The sequence below is a fragment of the Sturnira hondurensis genome, unplaced genomic scaffold (assembly GCF_014824575.4).
Source record: "Sturnira hondurensis isolate 20B ecotype Veracruz unplaced genomic scaffold, ASM1482457v3 Scaffold0000167, whole genome shotgun sequence".
In the NCBI taxonomy this organism is placed as follows: Eukaryota; Metazoa; Chordata; class Mammalia; order Chiroptera; family Phyllostomidae; genus Sturnira; species Sturnira hondurensis.
Window position 1 is genome coordinate 6,002,639 of NW_028072798.1, and position 25,808 is coordinate 6,028,446.

Here is a 25,808-nt window from a genome sequence, read left to right on the forward strand (position 1 = left end):
GACCTCATCCCACCCCAAGCCCGCGGGCTCGTGCTCCTGGAGCACGGCGCCCCACCTTCCTCTGTGCCCCTTCCCCACCTCCCCCATCACCCGCTCCTCCTCCTCGGCCCCGCCCAGCGCGCCGGCAGCCCCCGATCCCGTCCCCAGAGCTGGGAAGCGAGAGGGGGCGAAGGAAGAGACACAAAGGGCGGAGCAGAGCGACCGGAGGAGGGGTCTCCGGGCAGGCTCGGGCGGGTGAAGCGGCATGGACGCCGAGTTCCCTGCCTCGGAGCCCCCGCTCTGCAGCGAGCTTAAGCACCTGTGCAAGCGGCTGCAGGAGGCGTACCACGAGCTGACGGAGGACCTCACGCCGCTCCGCGATGACCGCTGCTACTACAGGTGGGGAGGCGTGGGCCTGCGGCCGAGGCGGACCTGCAGGGCGGGCAGGCAGGGGCGAAGCGCCGGGGCTTTGGCGGAGCTCCGGGCCGGGCGCCGCGGCCGCCCCTCGGCAACCCCGGGAAGGGGAAGAGGTGGCAGCGGCAGGCCCACGGAGTGAGGCTACGTGATGCCCGCATCTGGGGATCTAGGGTGGATCGGGGGTGCGTGCGGGTGAGGAGCTGTCTCCATTCCCTAGAAACCTGCGCCAGGATTCCCACATCCCGGGAAAAGGGCTCGCTGGGCTTCTCCCCGCTTCGCTCGCCATTCCTTTCCCATCTTCCTTCCCCTCCCCCTCCTCCCCCTCCTTCCTTCCCCTTTCCCCTCCAGCCTCCTCCTCTGGCCTCCCTAGGTCCCGGTTTTGGGAGGCGATCTCCACCGGTCTGTCGGCATAGCGCCCTGCAGGGAGAGCCTTGGCCTCTCCTCCGTGGTCCTCAGCCCCTGGGCTTCCGTGGAAACTCGAAGCTGGGCCGCTGCTGGGGGTGGGGCACAATGGCCTCCGGGCTGCGCAGCGCCTCTGTGGAGAGGCTGTGGGAAGCCACCCACCAGGGTCCACAGGAGCTGTTGCGTGGGGCTTGTCCGTGTCCATCTCTGTGCCCCTCTCCTGTGGCCAAGGTGACAGCTGCGGACCGACAGACCCTAGTGCAGGGCACCGCCCCTTCCTCCCGGCTTCGCTGTTGGGGTGGGTGGGTGGGCGTCCGCTGCCAATGGCTGGACTTAGATGGGCCCCTTGTGCGAGAAGGACCCTGCCCGGAGCTGGGGACTGAGGCCTGGATCGATTGCGTTGCTAACCAGCTCTGAGACCCTGAGGTCGCGGAATAGCTCTCCTCTCCAAGCTCCCCCGTGCTGATGTGGGAAGCTGGAAGCTGAAGCTTCCTGAGACTCAGGATTCTGGTCACGGTGTGCTCACTCTGAGCTTTGGGATGGCGAGTGTATCTCTCGGCCCGGAGAACAAGTATCCTCCTCCCCCCTCCCCATGTATCACACCTTTCCCAGAGCCCGGTGGCATCGCTGGGCTCGCCTGCACTCCATTGCTGAGCACTATATAGGCCACAGTTACTGAGAGATTCTGCAACAAAATGTAATTCCAAGATCATATGGTGTAGCTTTTGGATGTGCCTCAAAATCTGTCTCTTGCAGCCTCCTGAGGGGCAGCGTAAAATGCCCAGCAACTCACAGACAGTTTCGAGTATTCTTTTCTTTTTGTTTTAATTTTTATTTATCTTAAATCTTTAAAATAAAATTTATTTATTTGAAAGATTTTATTTATTTTTAGACAGAGGAGAAGGGAGGGGGAAAGACAGAGGGAAACATCAACGTGTGGTTGCCTCTTGCGGGGCCCCACTGGGGACCCTGCCTGAAACGCAGGCACGTGCCCTAATCTGGGAATCAAACCTGCAACCCTATGGTTTGCAGGCCGCGCTCAATCCACTGAGCCACACCAGCCACGGCTCAGATCTTATTTTCTTAAAGATTTTATTTGTTCATATTTAGAATGAGGGGAAGGAAGGGAGGGAGAAAGAGAGAGAGAAACATCAATGTGAGAGAGACACATCGATCGGGTGCCCTAACTGGGAATCGAACCACAGCCCCAGGCATATGCTCTGGAATAGAACCAGGGACCTTTTGCTTCTGGGGGGTGACGCACAACCAGTTGAGCGGCACCTGTCAGGGCTCAGATCAAATCCTATTTTCCAAATGATCCAGTCTCCTTTCCCGCTGATTTCCCCCACTCTACTTTTCCCTGTATTTCAGTTTCCTGGGAACACATCCTTGGCAGAGGAGATGGTGAATAGTGAAGTGGCCGAATGCAGGCAGCCAAGGAGAGCTCAGAGCCACGTCACTGGTTAGCCCACAGTCAGACCGCCCTTGTTCACTCGCCCACTTATTCCATGAATGGTTATTGAGTGCACCCATGGTTCCGCTATTGTTCTAGATGGTGGGGATGCGTTGGCAAGTGAGACAAACCGGGCCCCTGCTATCGTGGGGCTTGTGGGTGACAAGCAAGTGGTTACGCATTGCTATGAGTGCCAGGGAGATAATGAGCCCAGTGATGTGATAACGTGTGCTTTTGGGAGAGTGACGTTTGACGGAGAACTGAATAATGAATTGCTCACTAGACAGTGAGCTGGGAGAGGAAATTTCCAGAAGAAGAAGGACAAGTGCAAAGTCCCTGGGCCCACACAAATGTGGTGCTTTCAAGCAGCAGCCTGAAGACCGGTGTGTCCCGAGACAAGCGGTCAGAGATGGAGGGGCCGGGCCATAAAGGGCCTCGAGGCCAGACCGAGGGGTGGTTGGAGTTCCACTGTGGCTCCAGTGAAGGGTTTTGGCGGAGGCAGTGACACGAGCCTGTCCCAGAGCCCACATTTGAGTCTTTGCCCCAGAAGCCATTTCATTATTTAAGGCGGCTCCTGAGCACTGGCCTGCCATGGTTGGGAGGGGACGGCGCTAAGTGCTGTGCCCTGCTGTGGGGACACCTCCATTGCAGGGTGCTCTGCAGTACCGACTGTCTGCACTTAGGCTGAACCACAGCCCCTTTCACGGTGGGGAGAGGCCCCAGGCCCCTGAACCACCTTCCACTGCCCCCTGAGTGCGTCTATCAGCCAAAGGGCGGTGCCTGTGCGAGACTCAGGGAACCGCTCTGGGTCTCTCTGTTGGGAAGCCGAGAGCCACAGCCCCTGCAGCTGTCTGGCTGGAAGACGAACTTGCTACTATCATTTTTGCTCCTACCCTCCTCGCCCCCTGCATTTCCACCTTAGTGATTCAGGACTAAGACGCACCAGCCTTCTTCCCTGGAGGGCTGGGGACTCCCCTCGTGTAGGGGACACTTTCCTCACCGTGGGGCGCAGCAAGGAGACAGCTGCTATTGCTCCGTCTTCAAAAGAGGGCTGCTGCCCCCGACCCCGCGCCGTTAGCTGGCATGGCTCTTTGCGTATCAGTTACATCATTTGGCATCATGGAAACGTGGCAGCTCTGTGATCAAAGGACTCACAGTCACTCCCACAAAACGAGAGGTGACAGTTGTACTGCCGCTGGGGAGGTTGGGGGCCGGCCCGGGGAAGGGGGCCCCAGCTTGGGGCAGGAGGAAAAGCAGTCAGATGGGCGGCCTGAATTCCGGCTTCCAGTCCCAATTCTGCACTTTGCTGACTCCCTGGCCTGGGGGAAATCACCAAATTTCACTGGTGATTAATTTCCACATTGGAAAAATGAAGCAAGGATGTTCTGAAGCTCAAGTGCTTTCTGAAGATAACTCTAAAGATGCTTCTAGATACAGATACAGAACAGCCAAAGCAACTGGCTCAAACAACAAGGCAATGAATTGAGCCAGCAGGTTAGATGGCATTAAGTTATTTCTTTAAGAAACGATTTTATTTATCTATTTTTATTTATTATTTTATTTATTTATTTTTTTCTTTTCTTTTCTTAATATATTTTATTGATTATACCATTACAGTTGTTCTATTCCCCCCCTTCAATCCCCTCCACCCACACCCTCCCTCCCCCACCATTCTCCCCCCTTTAGTTTATAACCACGTGTCTCAAGTTCTTTGGATTCTATATTTCTCCCACTATTCTCGCCCTCCCCCCTATCTATTTTCTGCCTACCATCTATGCTATTTTCTGTGCCTTCTCCCCTCTTCTCCCCCTCCCACCCCCCTGTTTCTAACCCTCCATGTGTTCTTCATTTCTATGGTTCCACTCCTGATCTAGCTGTCTTCTTGGTTTGCTTTTGTTTTAGGTGTGGTTGTTAATAACTGTGTGTTTGCTGTCCTTTCACTGTTCATCTTTTTCATCTTCTTTTTCTTATATAAGTCCCTTTAGCATTTCATATAATAAGGGCTTGGTGATGATGAACTCCTTGAACTTGACCTTATCTGAGAAGCACTTTATCTGTCCTTCCATTCTAAATGAAAGTTTTGCTGGATAAAGCAATCTTGGCTGTAGGTCTTTGGATTTCATGACTTGGAATACTTCTTTCCAGCCCCTTCTTGCCTGTAAGGTCTCTTTTGAGAAATCCGCTGACAGTCTGATGGGTACTCCTTTGTAGGTGACTGTCCCCTTATCCCTTGATGCTTCTAGGATTCTCTCCTTCATTTTGGTCTTGGCTAATGTAATTATGATGTGCCTTGGTGTGTTCCTTCTTGGGTCCAACTTCTTTGGCACTCTCTGAGCTTCCTGGATTTCCTGGAAGTCTATTTCCTTTGCCAGACTGGGGAAGTTCTCCTTTATTATTTGTTCAAATACGTTTTCCACTCGTGGCTGTTTCTTTCCCCCTTCTGGTACCCCTATAATTCGGATGTTGGAACGTTTAAAGATGTCCTGGAGGTTCCTAAGCCTCTCCTCATTTTTTTGAATTCTCATTTCTTCATTCCTTTCTGGTGGGATGTTTTGTTCTTCCTTCTGGTCCATTCCATTGATTTGAGTCCCCGTTTCCTTTCCATCACTATTGGTTTCCTGTGCATCTCCCTTCATTTCAATCAGTCCAGCCCTCACACGTTCCTCTAATTTGTAACTTTGTTCCTCTAATTTGTGACTATAATCAACCAGTTCTGTGAGCATCCTGAGAAATAGTGTCCTGAATTGTGCTTCTGAGAGGCTGACAATTTCTCGGTCACTTAGAGTTATTGGCTCTGGGACTTTGAGTTCTTCTTGTGCCATCTTTCGGGTTGTTCGTGCCTGTTCCATAGCAGGATCAGAGCCCTAAAGTGTTCACTAGAACAGGGCAACTCAGTCGCTGGGTTGTGACGTTTTATGTGGGGGCGGGGTCAAAGAGGGACAATGGCTCTCACTGGTATTGCAAGGCAACTAAGTCGCTGGGTTGTGACGCTGTATGTGGGTGCGGGGTCACAGAGGGACTCTGGCGTCCCGTCTGCCGCCTGCCGCCCTGGCCCTCACTGGTGCTGAAGGGCAACTAAGTCGCTGGGTTGTGATGCTGTATGTGGGGGTGGGGTCAAAGGGGGACTATGGCGTCCTGTCCGCCGCCTGCCGCTACGGCCCTCACGGGTGCAGCAGTTGCTGCCGTCAGTCACCGGGCCCACGCGTTTCGTCCCACTGCACGCGAGTGTGCCACCGCCGTCAGCCCTCGCCCCCTGGGGCCTGCGTGGTCTGTCTCACTGTGCGCGAATATGCGCCGGCGGTCTGCCCCGCACCCCAACTGGTTCCCGTCTGCCTGCGCGCCTGGGTCAGGGTCCCTGTCCTGCCCGACCCTGCTCGCTGCTGGCTCCGCCCCTCTTACCGTCCCCGTTGAACGGTTAGATGTAGTCGGACTTCCGTATAATTCAATTTTCTGTCGTTTGGTTGTGTCTTTGTTTCTCCAAACCTTTGTTATATTCAAACTTGGTTGTGGGAGAAGGCACAGTGTTTCCACCTATGCCTCCATCTTGGCGGAAGTCCTTTATTTATCTATTTTTAGACAGAGGGGAGGGAAGGAGAGAAACATCAGTGTGTGGTTGCCTTTCATCTGCCCCTCCCCTGACTGGGGACCTGGCCTGCAAACCAGGCACGTGCCCCGACCGGTAATCGAACCTGTGATCCTCTGGTTCAAAGGCTGGAGCTCAATCCACTGAACTATGCCAGCCAGGGCTAAGTTATTTCTTTTTATCCTGGCTGCTAATAATCATTCGGGCTATTCAAGCCGTTCTCATTCAGAACTGGCTGACTTGACGCCCACAGCAAAACTTCTTGAATCCCCACTGCACCCCCGCTGATACCGAGGTACAGCCATGCGGACAAGAAGAAGAACTTTCACTCCCCGCCCGTAGGGGGCGCACTGGTGCTCTCACTGTAGAAACCGTTTGAAAACCATCTGGAAAGCGTCTCCACAATGGAACCTGCACCTTCCCTTGCACCCGACACTTCCTCCGAGGCACACGCCCACAGACATGTGTGCGCCCACAGACATGTGTGCGCCCACAGACATGCATGCAGTAGGAGACAGGCACTAAGTGCTCACAGCAGCACGGTTCCGCGTCGTCCTAAACGAAAAGCCAGGCCGACGGTCAGCCACAGAAGAATGGGCGCCTTCGGATTGCCCGTTAAGGGGTAGCACACAGCAATAAAAGTAAACAACCTACAACAACACACAACAACAAAGATGAGTCTCACACACACACTGTGAGCGAAAGAAGCCAGACACAGGGAGCACATACCCTTTGATTCTACATACACAAAAATGGATAAAATGGGCGGAATGTCTGCGCTGTTAGAAGTCAGGGTGGCGGTCACCCTTGAGGGCACAGCAGATGGAAGGGAGCGGGAGAGGGCTTTCCAGGTGCTGGTAATATTTATCTCCTTAATCTGGGTGTTGGTCATTCGGGGATATTTAATTTGTGACCATTTATCAAGCTGTGCTTTTCCATATGTTTATTCTGCCTCACTAGAAAACAGAAAAGAACTCACTCCTGTATGTCACCGAGGACATCAGGGCCCTTGCCCTTTCTCGAACACATGCTGGCGAGGGGGCGGGGTCAGCCTCAGCAAACCAGAGGGCCCGACGCTGGGGGCCAGTTTCCCGCAGGGAGGGGTGGGAGGGGGCCGGACTACATGGGGTTCTGTTGGGAACAAGATGTGGGGGGGGGGTGGCAGGGAGGCAATGGACTCCGCCAAAGGCACAAACCATAGAGAGAGACATTGTACACTTATGTTTTTGACCCAAACATTTACGAAAAATATCTTTCATTTTAATTTTTAATTCAACTATTTATTTATATTTAGATACTTGTTTTTTGTATTATCAAAGAATTTTAGCATTTATTTTTTAACATATTATGGTACAAGAAATTTTATATAACAGAGCAGAAGAACAGATACAAGGTACAAGAAATTTTAAAAAGAATTAAAAACATTTATATAGATACAGAATTAGTACTACCTATATATAATGTGCATCCTTATTTTTCCCTCCAAAATTTGGGCAAAAATGTGCGCATTACACATGGCAAAATACATCCCTGGAGAGTGCAGTTCTCCATGAATCATGGTGGGCCATCTCACTAACCCCCACCTGTTTCTTGTGTGATGACTTCACGTCTGTAAAATGCATGAGTGACAAAGTTCGGCTTGCTTTTCCTTGCCCAGTGAAGTGATGCCTCAGGCTGTCCTCACCCAAGAGGCTTCAGGAAGCAAGGCTTCTTCCCCTCGGCAAATTCTGCAGGCCCCGGGGCTGGCTCTGGATCTCAGCAGCCTATCTCGGACAGCACAGGCCAGGAGAACCAGCTCTCAGTGAAGGCGCCCGTGAACTTCACTGGGCTACTACTGTGCAGAGTCAGGAGCCAGGTGGTCCAACTGGCCCAGGCAGGCCCATGAGAACGCAGGTGATGGGGCAGGGCCGGGGGATCAGTTAGACTGGGGATTCTAAACGCTGGCCCGGTCCCATAGCCACCCCGGGGAGCTTCTAAAAATACAAATGCCCAGGCCTTCCCCCGAGGATTATGATTCCATTAGCCCAGACGGAGAGCCCAGGAGGGGTGGAGAAAAGTCCGGAGCGTGGGGCTGAGCGAGCCAGTGCACCTGCGTCTCTGTGCACAGGAACAGTGGGTTCTTCGTCCGGGCTCCCTCTCGCCCCAAGACTCAGTGGCCAGTGTTGGTGATTGTGCGGCCAATTCTCCATGCTTCCAGGCTGCTCAGGCTCCGCTGTGGATGAGTGCGTCTGGTCTGGTTACAGGCAGGCCGAGTGGCCCACACATTTCTCCCCTGGCCCATCTGTGCCTGTTTTAGTGTTCGGTTGCAGCAGGCCTGCCTTCCTCCTTGTTTGCAAGTTCTTGGTCACAACTCGCTGTTAACTGTGGCGTCCTGACATTTCTCCTGGTCTTTTGTTTCCTTTTTTGGTTGGAAGGATGACGAGTACCCTGATAGGACTGTGATTTGAGAACCAGTGTCTCTATCTCCACCAAAGGCAAACAGAGAACCCCGTTGAACTCACATGCCTGGGAACTGAGAGTTCTTTCTATTTGGGACAACACAGAGGTCCCAGGGGGGCCAGGTGGCTCAATTGTTCCCGCTTGTCCTTGTGCCTCAAGTCTTTCCCTCAACTCTGATGCCTTCCATCCACTTACAACCCTGTCCACAGTTCCCTCAGCCCAGCCTCCTGGGGAGCAATCCCATTATCGTCAGCAACCTACCTCGGTCTGCCCGCCCTCCGTGCTGTCCTACAAATGGGTTTAAGGTGGTCCCTGCACATTGGCTTCTTGTTGTTTGTCTCTGCACTTGTTTCACAGAAGTGGCCTAACTCACTCCCACCAGTGACTAACTCAAATTCTTATGCACACAGTTGCTTTACATGCAGCCTGCATAAGCATATACCTGCCAACCTGCCCTGACATCGGGTAGCCCTAGATGTGACAGAGCCGGTGGCTCTCCCAGCCCCCGCTGCTGCAGCCCTGGGGAGCTTTGCAACCCTCTCTCATCACCTTGTGGCTCAGTGACTGGACACGTCACTCATGTCTGCGATCCCCCTCTCCCTTGCGAGCTCCCGTGCTCCAGTCCCCTTCCAGGTGGTGGCCCTGGCCACACATCAGGAGGGCCTCCTGTTGAGAGGGGCCCCCCTGTATGCACCTGTCAGTGTGCTGCCCACAGAGGCCGTTGTGCAATGCCGCCATCTGGTGGTGCCCTCTCTTCCTCGACCCTGTGGGACCCGGGGATGGGCATGGCTGGGCCATCCTGGGGCTGCTCACCAACTTTCAACTTTTGTTACTGCAAGTACCAAAACCACCAGGTATGGAGGGAAGGGGGTGTTGATGTCAGTGGTTGCTAAGAGGATGGAGTGAGATATGTATGTAAACTTTAAAGTGACTCAAAATTCTGTGTGTAGTTACCTTGCTTTAGGAGATGAAGGAAACAGGAAGCAAACATTAGGTAGCAAGGCTGATGGCTGGTCTCCAAAGACGGTGTACCCCAAAGAGCTGCTCCCCACAGGGTTCATGCCGCTGTTGTCCCTTGCCCTAGGATCTGGGCTGACTCTGTCTTTCTACAAAGAGAGCGTGGTGGCAGTGATGCTGAGTGATGCCTGAGGCTGGGTCACAAGCAGCTCCGCAGCTTCTGCTTTGAGGTCTTACAGCATCCATTCAAGGAGAAACTGTCCCTGCATTTGAGATCTGACTTCCCTGAGACCTAGCAGGAAGCCAGGGCTAAACCTGTGAAGGAGCCACGTAGAGGAAGGCAGCCTGGCCGCTGCCTGGCTCTGCAGCCTCCTAGATCAAGCTGGCGGAACTCAAGCCCTCAGATGACTGGTCTCCAGACTCCCCCTCACCGAATTCACAAGGGGGACCCCCAGCAGGATCCACCCCACTGAGCTTCATCACCACCTCCAAACAGGAGAGAGCAGAGCTGTTGTTTCAAGTCACTGCAATAGGTGCCATTTAAAGTGCCCCGGTGACCCTCTCCACCTCCTGGCTTTCACACGCTTGTGTGGTTTCCACCCCTTGGCTGCGGGGTGGACCCATGACTTGCTTGTAGAGAGAGGAACAGAGAAAGAGGGAGGTGGCATCACTTGTGAGATGAGGTGATTTCCTTCTTGCTTTCACTCTCTCTGTCTCTGCTCACTTCCTCACTCTGATGGAGCAAAGCCACCGTGTAGTAAGCTGCCCTGTGGCAAGGAGCCGAGAGCAGCCTCGGGCCAACGCTGAGTCCTGCCACCTGTGCGACCTTGGTGGCCGAGTCTCTGAGAGAGCCCGAGCCAAGGGAACGTACCAGACTCCCGACTGACAGGAACTGGGAGAGAGAAATGTTTCAAGCCACCAAGTTCCAGGGTAATTTGTTGTGAAGTAATAGATAACTAATGCAGTTACTACACTTTAGGGTAGTTTGTTAGACAGCAATAAATAAGGGGAACAAGTACACTGATAAGAAAGCAAAGCCCTGGCTGGTGTGGCTCGGTGGGTTGAGCACCAACCTGAGAACCAACAGGTTACTGGATTGATTCCTAGTCAACCTGAGCCCTGGTTGGGGGTGTGTGAGAAGCAACCAATCGATGTTTCTCTCTCACATCAATGTTTCTCTCCTCTTTCTCTTTTCCCTCCCCTCTCTCTAAATACTAAATATAATCTTTCTTAAAATTTTAAAACTTTTCAGATTAAGTTATAGATGCTCTTTCCAGAGAAATGCAGGCACCGTAGTATGGCAGACAACCGCAGGGTATTCGTGGATTCCATTCTTACGCCCCATTAAGATAACCTCGAAGCCTGGGAGGGGGAGAGTTATTGGGTGTGTGCCCCGTCCTGCCCCTGCCCCCACCCCCGCTACGGACATGGTGTCAGGGTCCAGTCGTTCATTCATTCATTCATGAAACTTTGAGCTGGCTCAGGGCTGGCCTCTAGAGGGACCGGGCGGGGATACTTACCCGCGCGCCCCCCTCCCCGGCCGCCCATCGACCCCAGCCCCCAGCCTCGCGGCGCCGCCACCCCAATCCCGTACCCCAAGTACGCGGCCCCGACCCTCCCGCAGGCCCGGCCCCGCCCGGCCCGCGAGCCGGTCCCGGCGCAGGCCCCTCCCTCGGCCCCGCCCCCGCTGCTCCGGCCGCTTCCGCGCACGTGACCGCGCGCGTTGCGCTCTGGCGGGCTCACGAAGCCGGCTGCGCTGGGCCGCCGTCGCTCCCGCTGCGCTTGTGGCTGCCGCCGCTGCTGTGTCGCGCACGGTGGGCTCGGGCGCGGCCTGGGCGCGGGCCCCGGGCGCCGCGATGGAACGGTAAGTGCGGGCCCGGGAAGACGGGTGGCGGGGGGCGAAGGGGTCCCCGGGCGCCTGGGCCCGGACTTGGGGTTCCGGCGTCTGGCATCCGGTGCCCCGCTCCCGGGAACCCTGCCGCGGGGCCCTGCGCTCCCGTGGAGCCCCGGGGACCCGGGAGCGGGCGCTGGCGGGCTTCGTGGCGTGGGATGGGGGATCTCGGCGAAGGGCCGGCCGGCCTGTCCGTGGAGACCGAGTACGGGTTCCGGGAGCGGCCTCGGCTAGAGCGCGCCCAGGAGGCCCTTTGAGATGCTCAGCAGAACCGGGTGACCTCGTCCTGCCCCCGGGCATCCCGTTCCTGGGACCCCTCGGCTGACCCCAGCTCAGCCCGCCTCCGCCCGGACCGGTGGCCGTTCATCGGCTCTCGGTCGAAAGCGCCCTCGCCGGGGGAAGCGCCGTGCTTTTCGGCGGCCTCTGGACCGTCGGGAGCCTGCCGCCGGGTCTTCAGATCTTTGGGAGACCGAGTCTTAGAAGTCCACAGTTCGGGGCTTTTATTGAGGAAAAACCTGGCCGGGGCCCCAGAGACGCTGTCCCTAAAGCTTGCTTTTGACGCGGCAGTCCCCGGGGTGACCCCGGGGAGGCAGCCAGGAAAGAGGAAGAATTCAAAAGAAGTTCAGCGCCTGAGTCCAGCCGGGAGTTGCGGAGAAGGACCATGGCGGGGACGGCTCTGCGCGGCGGGCGCCCAGGGGCGGCCTGGAGACTGAGCTCCGAGTTTCTCTGTGCGCCCAGAGTGCTGCGGCCCCAGGGTTTGCCGTGCCCTTTGCAAACACAGGGAAGAGCCAGGCTGTGGCTCAAACGCAAACCCAGGTGGCGGGAGGCAGGTTTTTCCTCTGGCTTCCTCGGAAGCTTCTGACCTTCGCACCGCATAGGAAACCAGACTTCACAGGTGCTTCAGGTGTTTGAGTTGAGCCCCAGGTGGCCGCGGGTCTGCACTGCTGCCTGGCACCAGTCCAGGGGGCGCTGTTCCTTCCTGGGTGCCCAGCACTTCATGGGCTGCCGCAGGAAGGGTGCTTTCTGCCTTCGTGCAGGGTCGTGACCCTGTGGCCGAGTGACAGCCGGCTGGATTCGGTCACAGGAATCTTCCTGGGTCCACCCTGCAGCCCTTGCCGTTGGGGGGTGGTGTTAACACTTTCCACGGGACGCAGAGAGGCAGAGGGGTTGACGAGGTGTGGGTGGCAGCCAGGACCACAGTCCAGGTCTCCTGCTGAAGTCCGGTGCTGTCGGTTCCGCGACTGAGTGGCCATCTGTCCCGCTGTGGGGCGGGGGCAACACGAATGCTGCTGGAGGCGGTGCACCAGGCGCTGTGGAGCAAGGAAGGGGCTGGGTGGTGGATGTGGCTATCTGAAGCCAGCCAGCCACCTCCGGGGCTCAGAATGGCACCGACCTGGCACCGGAAAAGGGTCTTGGGCAGCAAATAGAAATCCGAAGAGAAAACTAGCCTGAACATCCGAAGGGTGTACTGGACTGTATGCCGGGTGGGGTCAGAGTGCCCTCGTTGGCAGATGTGACTGAGAGTCCAGCGCTGAGAGTGGCGACAGGTTACAGGAGCAGGAAGAGAAGCAGGAGGAAGAATGGGGTGAGGAGGAGGGAGGAGAACAGAGGTGGGGGTGACAATCAGCTGGGGCCTGTGGTGGGCAGGTGCCTTGGACTCCCTGCTCCTCTCCACACAGCCTACTCTTTTTAAAAGGGCAGGAGAGAGGGACATCCAAGCGCATGAGAATAAAGCATTTCCAGTGCTGAAAGCTTTACCCTCATGTGCCCTGCAGACTCCATTTCTTTTCTGATAATGCCAGGGAAGTGAGAGGTGCTGGGAGTTCAGGGGGAGAGACTCAGAGCAGTCTCAGTCTGGTGTTTTGGGACTTCCTGTTGAGCCACTGGTGGGGCAGAGTTGGGGCTTCCTGGGGTCATAGGCTGCTCTGCTCTGACTATAGCATTGCTCTGCATACTTCATACAGTTGGCATTTTGCATATGTCTTGCTTGGTCTCTACAACCCATTTTTAAAGAGTGTGTTTCCTGAGTCTCTTTCATCCTGGGGCATTTAAGGGGAGATGTGTGTTAACTAGACTCTCCTCCTAGTGGCACAGAACAATGGCCACTGTGTAGCCGTGCGGTGGCTTCTGTGTCCCAGTCTTGTCCCGGTGCCAGAGGGAACTCCGGGCCTGGGTCAGTGTCCTGGCCCTGCAACCAAAGAGTTATCTGGGGTGTGTCCCTTAGAATAATCTGTTTTTATTTTTATTTTTATTTTTCTGAACCAAAATGATGCCTAGAACAGAGTGTTGACTTTGTACCGAATGCTGTTGTAAGTGCTTCGTGTGCATCATTTCATGTGATCCTCCCAGCTCCCCTCCCCTTGAAGAAGTTTTTCCTTATCCCATTTGGCAGGTGGGGGAATGAGGTATGGAGAAGTTGGGTTTCTCGGGTGCACGCCAGCACGGTGCAGAGCTGGGGCTGAGGCCGGGTAGTCAGCTCCAGACCCCACACTGGGCACGTGCTCTCCCGCCCCTCGGTACCAGTGGTGGTGACTGAGCGGGGTCTTCATGTAGTAACTCATGGGTTTGTCACGCAGTCCTGGGAGGGGGGTCCTTCAGCTTCCTCAGCTTTGCAGTTCGGGGACTCGAGGTCCGGAGAGTGTGTAAGGGAACTCGCCCCAGGTTACACTGCTGGTCAGTATGGAGGGGCCTTGCAGCCCAGGCCCTCAACCTCCAGCTCCCGGACTCTTAACCACGGGGCTGCACTGCCTCATGGCCCTGCGTTGGCCAGTGTGGGGCCTGCTTGCCTGGTCTCTTTGCCCTGGTCAGGTTACTGGTCACCGAACCAGCATGCCCCCCCGGGAGTAAGTCACTGGGCTTGCAGCCTAGCAGGGAGACACGTGAATCCGTGGTTTGTTCATTAAAAAACACTTGGAGCTTGTTGGGTTTTCACTGTTTGCCTAATGGCCTTTCTGAATAGCTACAGATAAACTATTTGTAATACATTCAAGTTGGTTGACTGAAATTTCAGAGTTCTTATTCTGTTCCTCCCCTCAGAGTTTCTTCTCAAAACCTGTTCCATGGAAGGGTTTAAAAGGAAAGTCTTTGGTGAGGGGACCAAGGAGTGAATGCGAGGGAGTGGTGGGTTACCCTTCTGCCCCCGCCCTTGTGGGATCAAGTTCCACCTGCACCTCCTGCTGGGTGGGACCTCAGTGGGAGATACCCTCCCAGAGCCTCTATTTTCCTGTATGTAAAATGGGCTTGCAGTACCTGCTTCCTGGGGAAGCGCCTGGCCTGGCACCAAGGAGGGGCTTGGGGAATGCCAGCCACTCCTGCCCTTCCCTCCAATTGGTTGGGTTTTGAACTAGAGGGCAGGAGAGTGGGTCTTCAGGGATGTTGGTGGGGTGAAAACAGACTTGTTAAAAAAGACGGAGCAGGGGAGGGGCAGAGCACAGCTCCTGCTGTTGGAACTGGCGTGGGTGAGCTCCGTGCTTACTGCGCTGTTGTGGCTGGTCGGTCGTTACTGCATCGGTGCCTCCCAGGCGCCCTGGGGGTGTCCGATTGTCCCTCACTGACACCCGACAACCTCACAGACACCCATGCTCACTCGCCTAGGAAGTGGGGGGCCCAGGATTCGAGCCCAGGCTGACCCGCACCCGACCGGCACTCAACTGGCACTTTGGACCATAAGAGGAGGGATTGTTTTTTTATAGGTTATAAGAAAAATGAAATCTCCACTAAAATGAGGGGAAACTGGGAGTGGAAGTCCCTTTCCACTGTCCCACTATAGTATTTCATTCTTGAGGGGGCTCTCCGGCATGAGTTGGAACAGGTAGTAGAGTTCGTGACAGTGAACGATCAGTGCTAGCTCCCTGCGGGGCCGGGACTTCCTGGGACAGGAAGGAGTACTGGTGAAGCCGTGGCCTCCCTGGCGCAGCCTCCTCCCGCCCTGCTGCGGCTGGCCGTCTCCTGGGTTCTGTAAAAGGCAGGGCTGCTGGTACTGGCTGTCCCTCCTGTTTCCCCAGGCCGCTGAAGGACCGCACCCGGAGGGCTTTTCTCGAAGTTCCTGCTCACCCAAGTCTCTTTGCGGCCACCCTGCTCCAGGCCCAGGAAGAGGCTCACTGAGTGCTCACGTCCCCACTTTTCTTTCTAGTGTTGCTTTAGCACCTTTTAGGGGACCCATGTGGAGGGAGAAGTGCGTAGTGGGAACCGTCAGGTTGGCCCCGCGGGTCTGGAGCACTGAGCCGCCCCGGTGGGCTCACTGGCTTTCAGCTGCAGGAGCAGGAGGGAGGCCCGGGCTGCTGTGGCCTGAGCGCGGCGTCGAGGGTAAGGGCCAGTGCCACGAAAACATTAAAAGACACTTTTGGGAGAAGACAGTTAAATTTTGTGAGTTGCTGGTGGATACTTCTCATAGCAGGGAAGATAACAGAACGTGTAGGAAACCAGAATAAAAGCAGGGACGAGTGCTCGGGTAGGAAAGGAGCCGGTTGTCATTGAACGCCTGACGTTCATAAGCTGCAGCACTGAGCCCCGAGAGGCCAGGGAGCCCTGCGACCAGGGGGCCCGAAAGCATGTGAACAGCTGTCACCCATGAGGACACCCAGCAGTGGGGGGTTCCTCCTGTCCTGCAGGCGGGGAGGCAGGAGCTGAGTGGGCTGGGAAGGGTAGTGTGTGGGCTGGAGGGAGGGGTGGCAGGGAGGGAAGGACGAGTGACACGGTGAGGGGAGGAAGGGCACCACAAGGTGACAGGGATGGGTGGCGACTGTCTCCCATGCTGACAAGGTGCCTTCCGTGCCTGTGGGACTTCATACTCTGAGCTCATTTCACGGTCGCTTAGTGTTTGGGTGTGCACATTGATGGGGAGCCTTTAGTCCTACTCAAGTGTGTCATGAAGAGCCACCTAAACCGAGCAGGGCACATCCAGGGTCAAATCGGTGCCGCCGTGTCCCTGGTGCCCTGGGCAGTTTCCATCACTCGGCTCTCTATCCCGGGCCTGTTGGTCATGTCCACCCTCTTATGATTGCCATGGCCATGGCCCCAGGGCAGCACCTGTGTACCCAGTCGTGTCCACTGGGGACGGCGGAGGATTGGTTCCCTGTTGTCCATCTCTGTGTTAGGTGGGGAAACCTTTTCTTGCAGCGCCTGGTAGATTTCCTGTGGGTTCTGCGCCCTGGTGGGGACGAAGGCTGGGAGACGAGGGTCGGGCATTTGTGGCCTCTGTTACAGGAGGAGGGTCTTACTGGCAGGGACCCGGGTGGGAGTGGGTCAGACAGCGGCCCTGGACACACGGCAGGCGACAGCGCTTCTGTCCTGCCTCCAGAGCAGCCCTTCATCCCCTGTGGCCCCTGTTCCTTCTTGGGAGTGACGTAGGTATGACAATGGGCAGGTTGTGTCCACAGAAATAAACACGGGTGAACATGTCACAGGTGTGTCAGTGGCAGCTGGCCGTGAAGTGCTCGGCTGTCGCCCTGAGTGACGGAGAAGTCACTGGAGCATTTTGAACTGAGAACAAACTCATCCAGCTGTCCCTGGGGTGGCCTGGGGTGGAGGCTGGAAGCAGGAAGACGGCGGAGGCTGCTGCAGGCCAGTGAAAGGTGGCCAAGGCTGGCCTGGGGAGGGGAGAAGGGCTGGGTCCCAGTGTGTTGGAAAGGCAGGACAGCGAAAGGCAGCGTTGTGCACACGTGTCCTGGGGAGACAGTGGGGGTCTTTGGCGAGGAGGGCCCTGCAGAACAGTTTTCCAGTGTCTTCTCGCCAGAAATGCAGTCTGCACAGACCTGCCTTTGTTGAGAAGTGGGCCCTGGGGCCGTGGTTATGAATATGCGCAGTGAGGGATGGCAAGGTGGACAGCGATGTGGACTGCGGCCACAGTCTCGAGCTTGGCTTCCCAACAGGAGTGTTTTTAGTTTCTCTAGGAAATGTGTCTGTGATATTTTAAATCTCTCATGAAAGTGGAGTTAATTTGGAAGGGGCCGGAAGAGTCCAGGCTGGCCCTAAGGGGACAGTCTATCCGTGGCGAGGGCCTGGGGGCTCAGACCAGGCCGGAACTATGCAGTGTGAGTGTTGGGTGCCTGCTGTGGAAGGGTGTGCAGGCCCCAGGGGGAGATGGACAGTGGGTCTCGTTAGGAGAAGCTGAGAGGCACCGAGCTGGCAGGGCCTTGCAGGAAGGCTCCCCGCTCTGGTCCTCTGGGTGCAAGATTCAGCAGGTGCGGTGCTAGGCCTGGCCAGGTGTGCGGGAGGGGGCCCTTTCCCTGCTCCCGGGCATCTCAGCACCCACGTGAGGGAACAACATGAACACTTGTGAGCCAACTAGCGGATGTTGAGTAGACGTTTTCTAAATGCCTGTCATGAGGCCGGTGTCTGTGTAGGTGGATTGACACTCTGACGTGTGGATTGACACCCTGACATGTGTACTGGCCTGCAGTGCCCATGGCGTTATGGATGGAAGATCAAGACAAATTCACACAGACTGCCGAGTCCTGTGGAGGAAAAGGGACAGCATGGCTACTCCCTCAAGGGGGGAGCGCCTCAGAACAGCCTGGCCACCCTCTCAAGGGGAGAGCGCCCTGACCCTTGCCTAGACAGCCTTTTATTGTTTTTTTGTGTGTGTGTAGGAGTTCAGGTACAATTTACTGATCATTGTCAGGCAGTAAACAGTAGATAGCATACGAAGAACTATTAGGGCTTCTTCTAAATCAGGGTCTATCAGCTAAAAGGCTACAAAACTTTGGGAAAACAAACTCATTTTCTGCCTGGGCCTTTATCATTTAACCAGGAGCATTCTTAGCGAAGCAGGCTTCACAGGACTTTTAGGAATTCTTTCTCAGGCCTCATCACCCAGAGAGCCCTCCCTTTCCAGCACAGGGCTGCACTACCCCCTGTCATTGTTTCAGGCCTAAGTCAGGCAGAGGAGGCAGATAGCCAAGGAATTCTCAGAGACTTCTTGCAGACACTGAGGACTCAGGCTTCGTCAAAGTCGAGGGCAAGGGTTCATCACCCCCTTTCTCCATAGCCCCCCAAGTCCTTCCCTGGGGCCTCCATGTGATCATGCCTGTCTTAGGTGGTTCCCTGCTTGGGGAATCTTACACGTCATTGGCTACTGATCCAGCATTGGGGGCCAGTTATGGAAAAAGCAGAAGCAGCGCTCCTGCCAGGGAGATAAGCTTTGTCTCCTTAGTGGCTTATGGTCTGAAGGTCACTCTCTCAGCCTTAGCCATGAGGGGGGTTACAGCTCCTGAAACCAGGCAGGGAGGTTCCCAACAACACTCTTATCTTCATGCACTCAGCTATGTTGTGCAGACCGAGTGTGTTGTAACTGTTTGAACCAGCATGACTCAGTTCGATGAGCCTCATCCCTCAAAGCAAAAGGCCGTGGGTTTGATTCCTAGTTGGGTCACATGCTTGGGTTGTGAGCTGGGTCCCCATTTGGGGTATGAACAGAGGCAACTGCTCAGTGTTTCTCTCTCACATCCATGTTTCTCTCCTTCTCACCATCCCTTCCTCTCTGCTAAAAATAAATAAATAAAGTTTTTTAAAAAGACCCTTGGGCCTCCGTGAGAGGTAGAGAAGGGAGGGAAAGCTTCGTAGCAGGTGGGACACACAGGTGAGCCATGGATGCTGGGTCAGGTTTGGATGGTTTGGGGCGGGGGGCAGAAGAAGCCGTCCCATCAGGGGTGTGAGTGGGCTGTTCCGGGGTCTGACCTGGCTGTGCAGGGAAGCGCTGTGGAGTGTGAGCCTGGGAGCCTGACGCTTGGCCTGCCTGTTGCCTCTGCTGCTTGGCAGCTTTGTGATCTCGCCTTTCCAAGCCTGGGCTCTCTCGCCCAGGGGTGAGGATTGGGGGTGCTAGTGGTACCTCAGAAAGACGAAGCAACAGTTTGGAGGGTCAGGGGCGGTTCCTGGAGGTGGGAAGATTGTGAAAGGGGAGGCGGGTCCGCAGGGTTAGAGCCCACACAGCACTGTGTCCGGGATCTGGAGCCGGGATCTGGTGACGGCGAGCAGGCCTCTCGGTGGCTGGCTGTGGGCACTTTCTGCGCCACATCTTGCCTGTGAGTGTTTACTGAGATACTGCTCTCGTCCGTGGCCTGATCACGGAGTGCCAAAGCTGTCTCCTCACCAGGATGTGCCAGGCTGCGGGTGGTGTAGGTTAGCTTGCTCGTTGGAAACTCACTGGCGTTTCGGCAGGGAGTGAACCAGGGTGCGGGCAGAGAAACTGCTGGTGCCTGGTTTGGGGCAGGAAGTGTGTTGCGAGGCAGCTGGGGGCGTGAGATGTGGAGGGGAACCGGCAGGGACACATGTCCTAAGTCTTGAGCAGGTCTCACCGTGGCCTTGACTCCTCGCTGCTGCTGCTGCTGCTGCCGCGGCTGGTCCTCCTGTCTTTGTGTGGCCCTCTCAGAGTTTTGTCAGTTCATACAGCAGCGCAGGCCTGTTACTTGTCTGGAATGGGGTGGTGGCCCTGAGGTGCCAGAGTCTCTAGTTTTTTGGTGAACCGCTTCGAAGCTTCGAGATGAGAAGTCGAGAGTAGAAAGAACGGTGGCCAGGGAGGCATTGTCACGTGGAGTTGTGCTGTGCTGCTGTCCCCGACCATGGCACCTGGTGGCAGGAGAGGGTCTCTGCACCCAGACCTCCCAGAGTGGGGAAGCCTGGAGGGGTTTGCTCTCCAGAAAGGAGGCCCGGGGCCTGCCCCTTCCCCCCCAGCCTCGTCGGTGGGCGTGGCTGGGCCGCTGACATTTTCTCAAGCAGGGCCTTCTTTTTTTCTGTGCCTTCCTCTGAGCTTGGTGATGCTTGATTTTCCAATATTTTCTAGTTTCCTGAACCGGGAAATTTTCTAGTAAAATCAATTTAAGAGGAAATTTTAAGGAAAGGGACACGATCCTTTTCTTAAGTCTCTTCTCAGCATACCTTCTCACCTGCTAAATAACTGTGCTTTTATAGTCAATCATTGATAATGTGTTTTAAAAATCAAAAATTGAAGTAGCATTCTTCTGCCCTGGCTGGTGTGAGCACCGGCCCTGGAACTGAAAGGTCGCTGGTGCAGTTCCCAGTCAGGGCATGTGCCTGGGTTGTGGGCCAGGTCCCCAGTAGGGGGCGCGTGAGAGGCAGCCGCACAGTGATGTTTCTCCCCCGCTCTTTCTCCTTCCCTTCCCCTGTCTCTAAAAATAAGTAAATAAGTAAAATCTAAAAATACCTTAAATAGCAGCATTCTTCTGTTTTTCTCCGCTCCCAAGTGAGCTCCCTGCTCTCACCTCTGCTGGGAGTCCTTAGTCCGTAAAGCCCCGGCCTCATGAGGCTCGGACGGGGCACCATGTGTGACCTTGTGAGGTTTTTTAAGGGACTTTGGATTTACAGAAGAGTGGCCAGGACAGTGCAGAGTGCGTCTGCACACCCTCCGCCTGCGTGCCTCGTATTTGTGTCTCCGAGCCGAGCACGTCCATCAGAACTTGGAGGTCAGCGTGCCGCCAGCCACCAACTCTTGGCCTTTCCCTGGCGCTCGGTCTGCTCAGCTTTGTGTGAGATGGCCGGTGCCACTGTGTGGGAATCCTCCCCGCAGCCTGGACACTGGGGAGTGGCAGGCAGTGACAAAGGAGACCTTGTTCTCCCCCAGCCCTGCATTCCTCAGGGCTCTCCCAGAAGGGCGTTCATGGAGCCAGGTCCCCTCAGCTCTGTCCTACTTCCTGGAGCCCCTTTCCCAGGGTGTGGCACTTCCTGCCAAGGGGCAGGAACCTCTGTTTCCCTGTGTACAAATGGGGGAGGGGTTGGGCTTCGCCCAAAGTAACTTCTGGATCCGACGTTTGGGGCTCTTGGGCCTCACCATCTCGGGGTCTAGAATCTCGCTGGACTCAGGCCACTTAACCCACTAGGTGGCTTGTCTCAAGCACAGCAGGGTCACATGTGGCCCAGTCTTTGGGCCCCAGTCCCAAAGGAGAGGACTGAGACACTTGTTCCTTTATTTCTTCACTGTGACCCTTGTCAGCATGGTCACGTGCCCTGGCAGGTCCTGCTGGGGAGAGCTGACCTTGTATCAGCAAAGCCACGTCAGAGGGACAAGGGACATCAGCTTATGGGCCCCACCTTTGCCCTGAGGTACGGCCCCGTGGGTTCCCGGCTGTAGAACTAGAGTCCCTGGCCCTGTAAGGGAGAGGGTGTGTGTGTACACAGCCGTGTGAGGCTCAGGCCACAAAAGCAAATAACCTGATGCTCTGTGAGTGGTCCGAAGCCAGTCCTTCCCCCTCCTGGTGGCACCCAGTGGCACACGGGGTGGAGGGGTGCTGTTATCTGTCTGTGAGGCTGGAGAAACTTCCTGCTGTCTCCGCTGCCAAGGCCAGAAAGGTTCCAGGGGAGAGGTCAGCCGCCTCCCTGCGGGAGGGCGGAATTAAAGCAGCCACGTGCGCGGGTTTGTGTCACATCCGCGGGTGTGTGGAGGCCTTGAGACGCAGACCACGTGGCCCGCCGGCACTCAAACGTGTGTCTCTGGCCCTTTACAGATTTTCCCTTTGTTTCCCTGCCTCTGATGGAGGGGTTTTAAAAGAAATGACACCTGCTACACCACAGTTTTCTCCTGAACAAGGGACACAGTGGGGAGACCTGGAGGGGACCAGAGAGAGGGTCCTTGTCAGGGCAGGGTTCCGTATTGGTGTTAAATCACAGAAGCCTGCAGGCAGCTTGCTTGGTACATCTAAACCAAACCGCACAGCCGTGTGCCTCAGTTGGTTGGAGCATTGTCCTCTGACCAAAAGGTTGCAGGTTCGATTCCCGGTCAGGGCACATGCCTAGGTGGCAGGTTGCGTCCCTGGTCTGGGCGCAGACATCCCAGGCTGGAGCACAGAGGGGAGGCAACCAATCAGTGCTGCTCTCTTGCACTGGTGTTTCTTTCTCTATAAAAGCAATGACAAATGTCTTTTGGTGAGGATTAAAGAAAACTGAACCCCTCGGGGACGGTCAGGCTGAAGTACATCACGGTGGGTGACGCAAGTGAGGGCTCTCAGATTGTGAGGGACTCTGGACAGGGAGCAAAACTGTGGGCCAGCGGGAGGACCAGAGAGGGAAGCGTGATGGTGGTGGCCCCTGCAGACCCAGTCTGGGCTCCATCGTGACAGGCAGTCACAGCTGTGTGTGCGAGTGAGGTGAGATGTGTAAGGAGGGTCGGCCACTGCTGATGGGGTGAGCGGAAGGCACCCTCAGTGCGAGAGCCACAGCAGTGCATTGTTCTGCCATGTGGGGGTGGGGGGGTGCTGCTGGTGCTGTGCAGACCCGGGTGGCAGGGCCTCTTGGCAGAGTGCTTGACCTCTGGTATACTGGAATGTCGCACCCCCCCGTAGTGTCCACTGAGGTCATCCAGACTGTTTTCTAGGTGGGTCACCTGGTTTTAGAGGTCACCTGGCTTTGACTCTGAGGTGAGGGCTGGCAGGTGGGGAGGCCGCCTGGCCCGAGCCGGCTCCCTGCCGCCCCTCACCCACTGGCTTCCCTCCACAGGCTGGCCCCCATGCGGCTGTACACACTCTCCAAGCGCCACTTTGTCCTCGTGTTCGTTGTCTTCTTCGTCTGTTTTGGCCTGACTGTCTTCGTCGGGATCAAAGGTAAGGCCCAGGTTGGGATCGTTTTGTCACTCACAGTCAGCTCGGGGTAGGGCTTTTTCACTCCACCCGCTTGCTCTCACCCGCCAAGGACCTGTCATGGAGGGTGCAGCCCATTTCTCTCTGCACCAGCTCAGTGGAGGGGTGACCCTGGTCCTGTCCCACACAGCAGCCAGGGCCTGAGTTCAGTAGGGCAGCCCCGGGCGGACTTGACCATGTACCTTCTGCTGGACAAACTTTTCTGGAGAGATGGTTGTGAGCCAGGCCCCCGCTGGGCATTGGGGAGCCCAGAGCACGCTGGCTGATGTGGGAGACGGGACCATGGAGACAGTCCAGCCAGCGAGTGGTGGGGAGGGCGTGCGAGGCTGGAAGCTTGGGCCGGGGTGGCCACAGGGCAGGGCGAGGCTGCTCTGCTGACACCCAGCTTCTTGGCATGAGGGAGTCCTGTGGTCAGGGCCTCAGGTGCCCTGCGGTCCCCAGCATGCAGTTTGAAGGGCAGGGACCTGGTGTTCTGGGAACCTCGTGAAACCCTCTGACTGCCCTGGTCCTGTTTCCCATCTCTGAGAAAGGGTCGGACGGAACCATTTCAAAGGCACGCTGGAAGCTGACATTATGTGGAGTGTGCCTCCAAAGACTAGGTCCTCAGCCTCCACTGAGACCCGCGTCGCTGAATGGGTGTGGAAGCCGAGGACCGCCTGGTCCTCGAGGGGCTGTTTGCTGCTGCTGCTGCTGCAGATGGTGAGGGACAGTGGCAGCCGTGGTCCCTCTTGTTTTCCTTCTCGTGGAGTCATCGAGGGATACCAGTTGCCTGAGTCACAGCACAGGACACAGCCATTATCTTCCTTGATTTTCACAGTTGCCCCCTCAGGCTGGCGGGAGCATTAACATTCTCCAGGTCTCCCGTCTCACGGACCCCGGCCTGCTCTTGACTCCGTGAGCACCGGCTGCCTTAGACACCCGGGATCACGTCTGACCTTCTCTGCGCCCGCAGACTCAGAGGCGTCAAGGCTGAGAGAAGAAAGACAATGGCAGGGTTTTCTCCCTCCTTCCCTTCTTTCCACAGAGCGCCGGTATCAGCGTTCTCCGGGGAGGCGGACCGGCGGGTGGAACAGTGCCGGGGAGGGGGGGGGGTGCCTGTGGGCGGGTGCACCACCGGGTCGTGGGACGGTGGGGCCCTGGAGAGCGCGCGGTGTGCTTGCGCCCCGAGAAGCAGGCTGGCTGGTGCTCTGCGTTCAGGCTGAGTCCGGCCCGAAGACAGAGCAGAGCGATGTCCCAGCCTGAAGACAGCCGAGCAGAGAGAGCGAAGTCTCCCTCCCTCAGCCTCTCTGGCCTGTTCAGGCCTGCAGTTAGTTGGGTGGGGTCCTGCCACTCTCGGGAGGGCAGTCTGTGTGACCCCTCTCCCCCGTCAGTGTTCACCTCACCCCGAAACAGCGCCCCCTGATACGTAGAGACGCTTCACCCCTTGGCCAGGCACCCCGTGGCCCAGGTGAGCTGACACAGAAAATTCCCCGTCGCCAGTCCACTCATCATCTGCTCGGCCTCCACAGGCATCCCCTTAAGCCATGGCTGACCCCCAGTACAAGGAGGTCCCGTAGCTGTCCTGCACACAGCCCGAACACACGGGCCCTCCCCTGGAGGGGGAGGTGGGCTCCTGGGGTGCCGTTTGCTCTTCTTTGCCTCCTGTCACCTCAGCACTGTGGCGTGGGGTCAACAGTGCTTACGTGCCGTGTTATCAAGTCGCCAGTATCAATACAGCTTGTGTCTCTCGATAAGGGACTGAGAGAAGGATGAGAACAGGTGTTTGCTTAATATACCTGCCTGTATGCAGACACAGACATATCCAGGACAAAACGAGGAGTGTGGCAGTTTCAGTCCTTGTTTCTGTCACGACTTCCGAGGTCCCAGCTGGGATTCTAACCCCCTACTCCCCCGCCCTTCCCACGGTTCCTTTGCCTTCAGCAGGTGTCTCAGGTGGTCGAGGTTCTTTGCCAGGTGGAGCAACCCAGACCCCGATCCTGAAGGGCCTGGGCCTTTCGTCGCCCTTGGACTGGGCTGGAGTTCCCTGGACCGTAGTCACAGGCAGGATGGCACTAGGAGGCACCCTGAGCCGCTTCCTGCCTCCCAGGCACACCGCCGCCGCAAACCAGCCATCCAGTCCCGTGGGCGGTCGGCCTCAGGCCCCGGCCAGCTCAGGGATCCTGCCTCTGAGTCCACAGGCAAAGGAGGGGCAGTCTTCACTTCCAGTTCAGTGGCATCACTGTCGTGTCTCCTGGTGGAAGCAAGACCTCTAGAGGACAAGAAGCAAACATTTTGCTGCGGGGGTCACTGGTGGTGCCACAGTGGTGCCACACCCAGTCTTACCAGTGACGCCTTTGTGTGGTGTTTTCCCAGTTCAGTGGCCAAGGCCCCTCTGGTGAGGGAGGCCCGGCCGACAGAGAAGGGCTGCCGGAGAGCTGTGAGGGTGCTGGGGCCCCCTCACCAGTTTTCGGCAGTGATGGTGAGCAGCGGTGGGTCTCTGGATGCTCGAACTAGGTCTTAAAGGGCAGCTCCCCCCAACAGGCCCTTCCTCGACCTCCAGTCGAGGCAGGTGCGGCGTTTCTAATTCACTTGCTGGGGACCACCCTCCAGGCCACGCTGCAGCCAACCCGCCAAACTGTCAGGGCCCTGGCTCACCTCCCAGCTATAGCTTTCAGAACTGCTGCGTGGCGGGCCCGTATCCCTTTGTTTAGCCCGATCCAACTTTACGTCCCTTCCCCTTCTCTGATTTCTGCATAGATCAGAGAACTCAGTAGTTTGGGGGGTGTAGCACACCTCCTCTTGGGTCACCCTTTGTACTTCGTCTCTAGGGGCCTGCGGGGTGGGAGTCGGTCAGAGTTCTAGAAGCAAAGAGGGCTGGTCCTGAGGGGTCTCAGTGTTGTCCCTTGAGGCATCTGCCTCAGGAGGCCATCACCACTTTCATAGGTCGCGCAGGGTTCAGCAACCTCGTTACACTTGTTAGTTTATCCAAAACGTTCTGAAGTGTCATAAACAGAGCCCCTGGCTCCTTGCTGCTTAGAAGTGGCTGATCGGGAGTAGCCACCAGAGGCTTTCTGCCTGTTTTCCTGGACCGTCTGTGCTCTCGTCACTAATGGACGCAGGCTC

General features: G+C 56.5%; 1 protein-coding gene across 3 annotated transcripts in view; it reads left to right on the forward strand.

The window, feature by feature from the left end:
* Nucleotides 1-229: 229 nt before the first annotated feature.
* TMEM181 (transmembrane protein 181) overlaps nucleotides 230-25,808 on the forward strand; it is a 56,474-nt gene continuing 30,895 nt past the window's right edge. For 2 of the 3 annotated variants that reach the window (XR_005067965.1, XM_037056313.1), the window contains exons 1-2: nucleotides 230-378; nucleotides 22,567-22,670. Coding sequence is in view for 2 of the 3 variants with exons in the window: in XM_037056313.1 (XP_036912208.1) it covers nucleotides 245-378; nucleotides 22,567-22,670 (238 nt within the window). In the remaining variant the exon portion in view is untranslated. Of the gene's footprint in view, nucleotides 379-10,954; nucleotides 11,095-22,566; nucleotides 22,671-25,808 lie in introns of those variants that run through there. The other variant, XM_037056366.1, reaches the window with a different exon arrangement.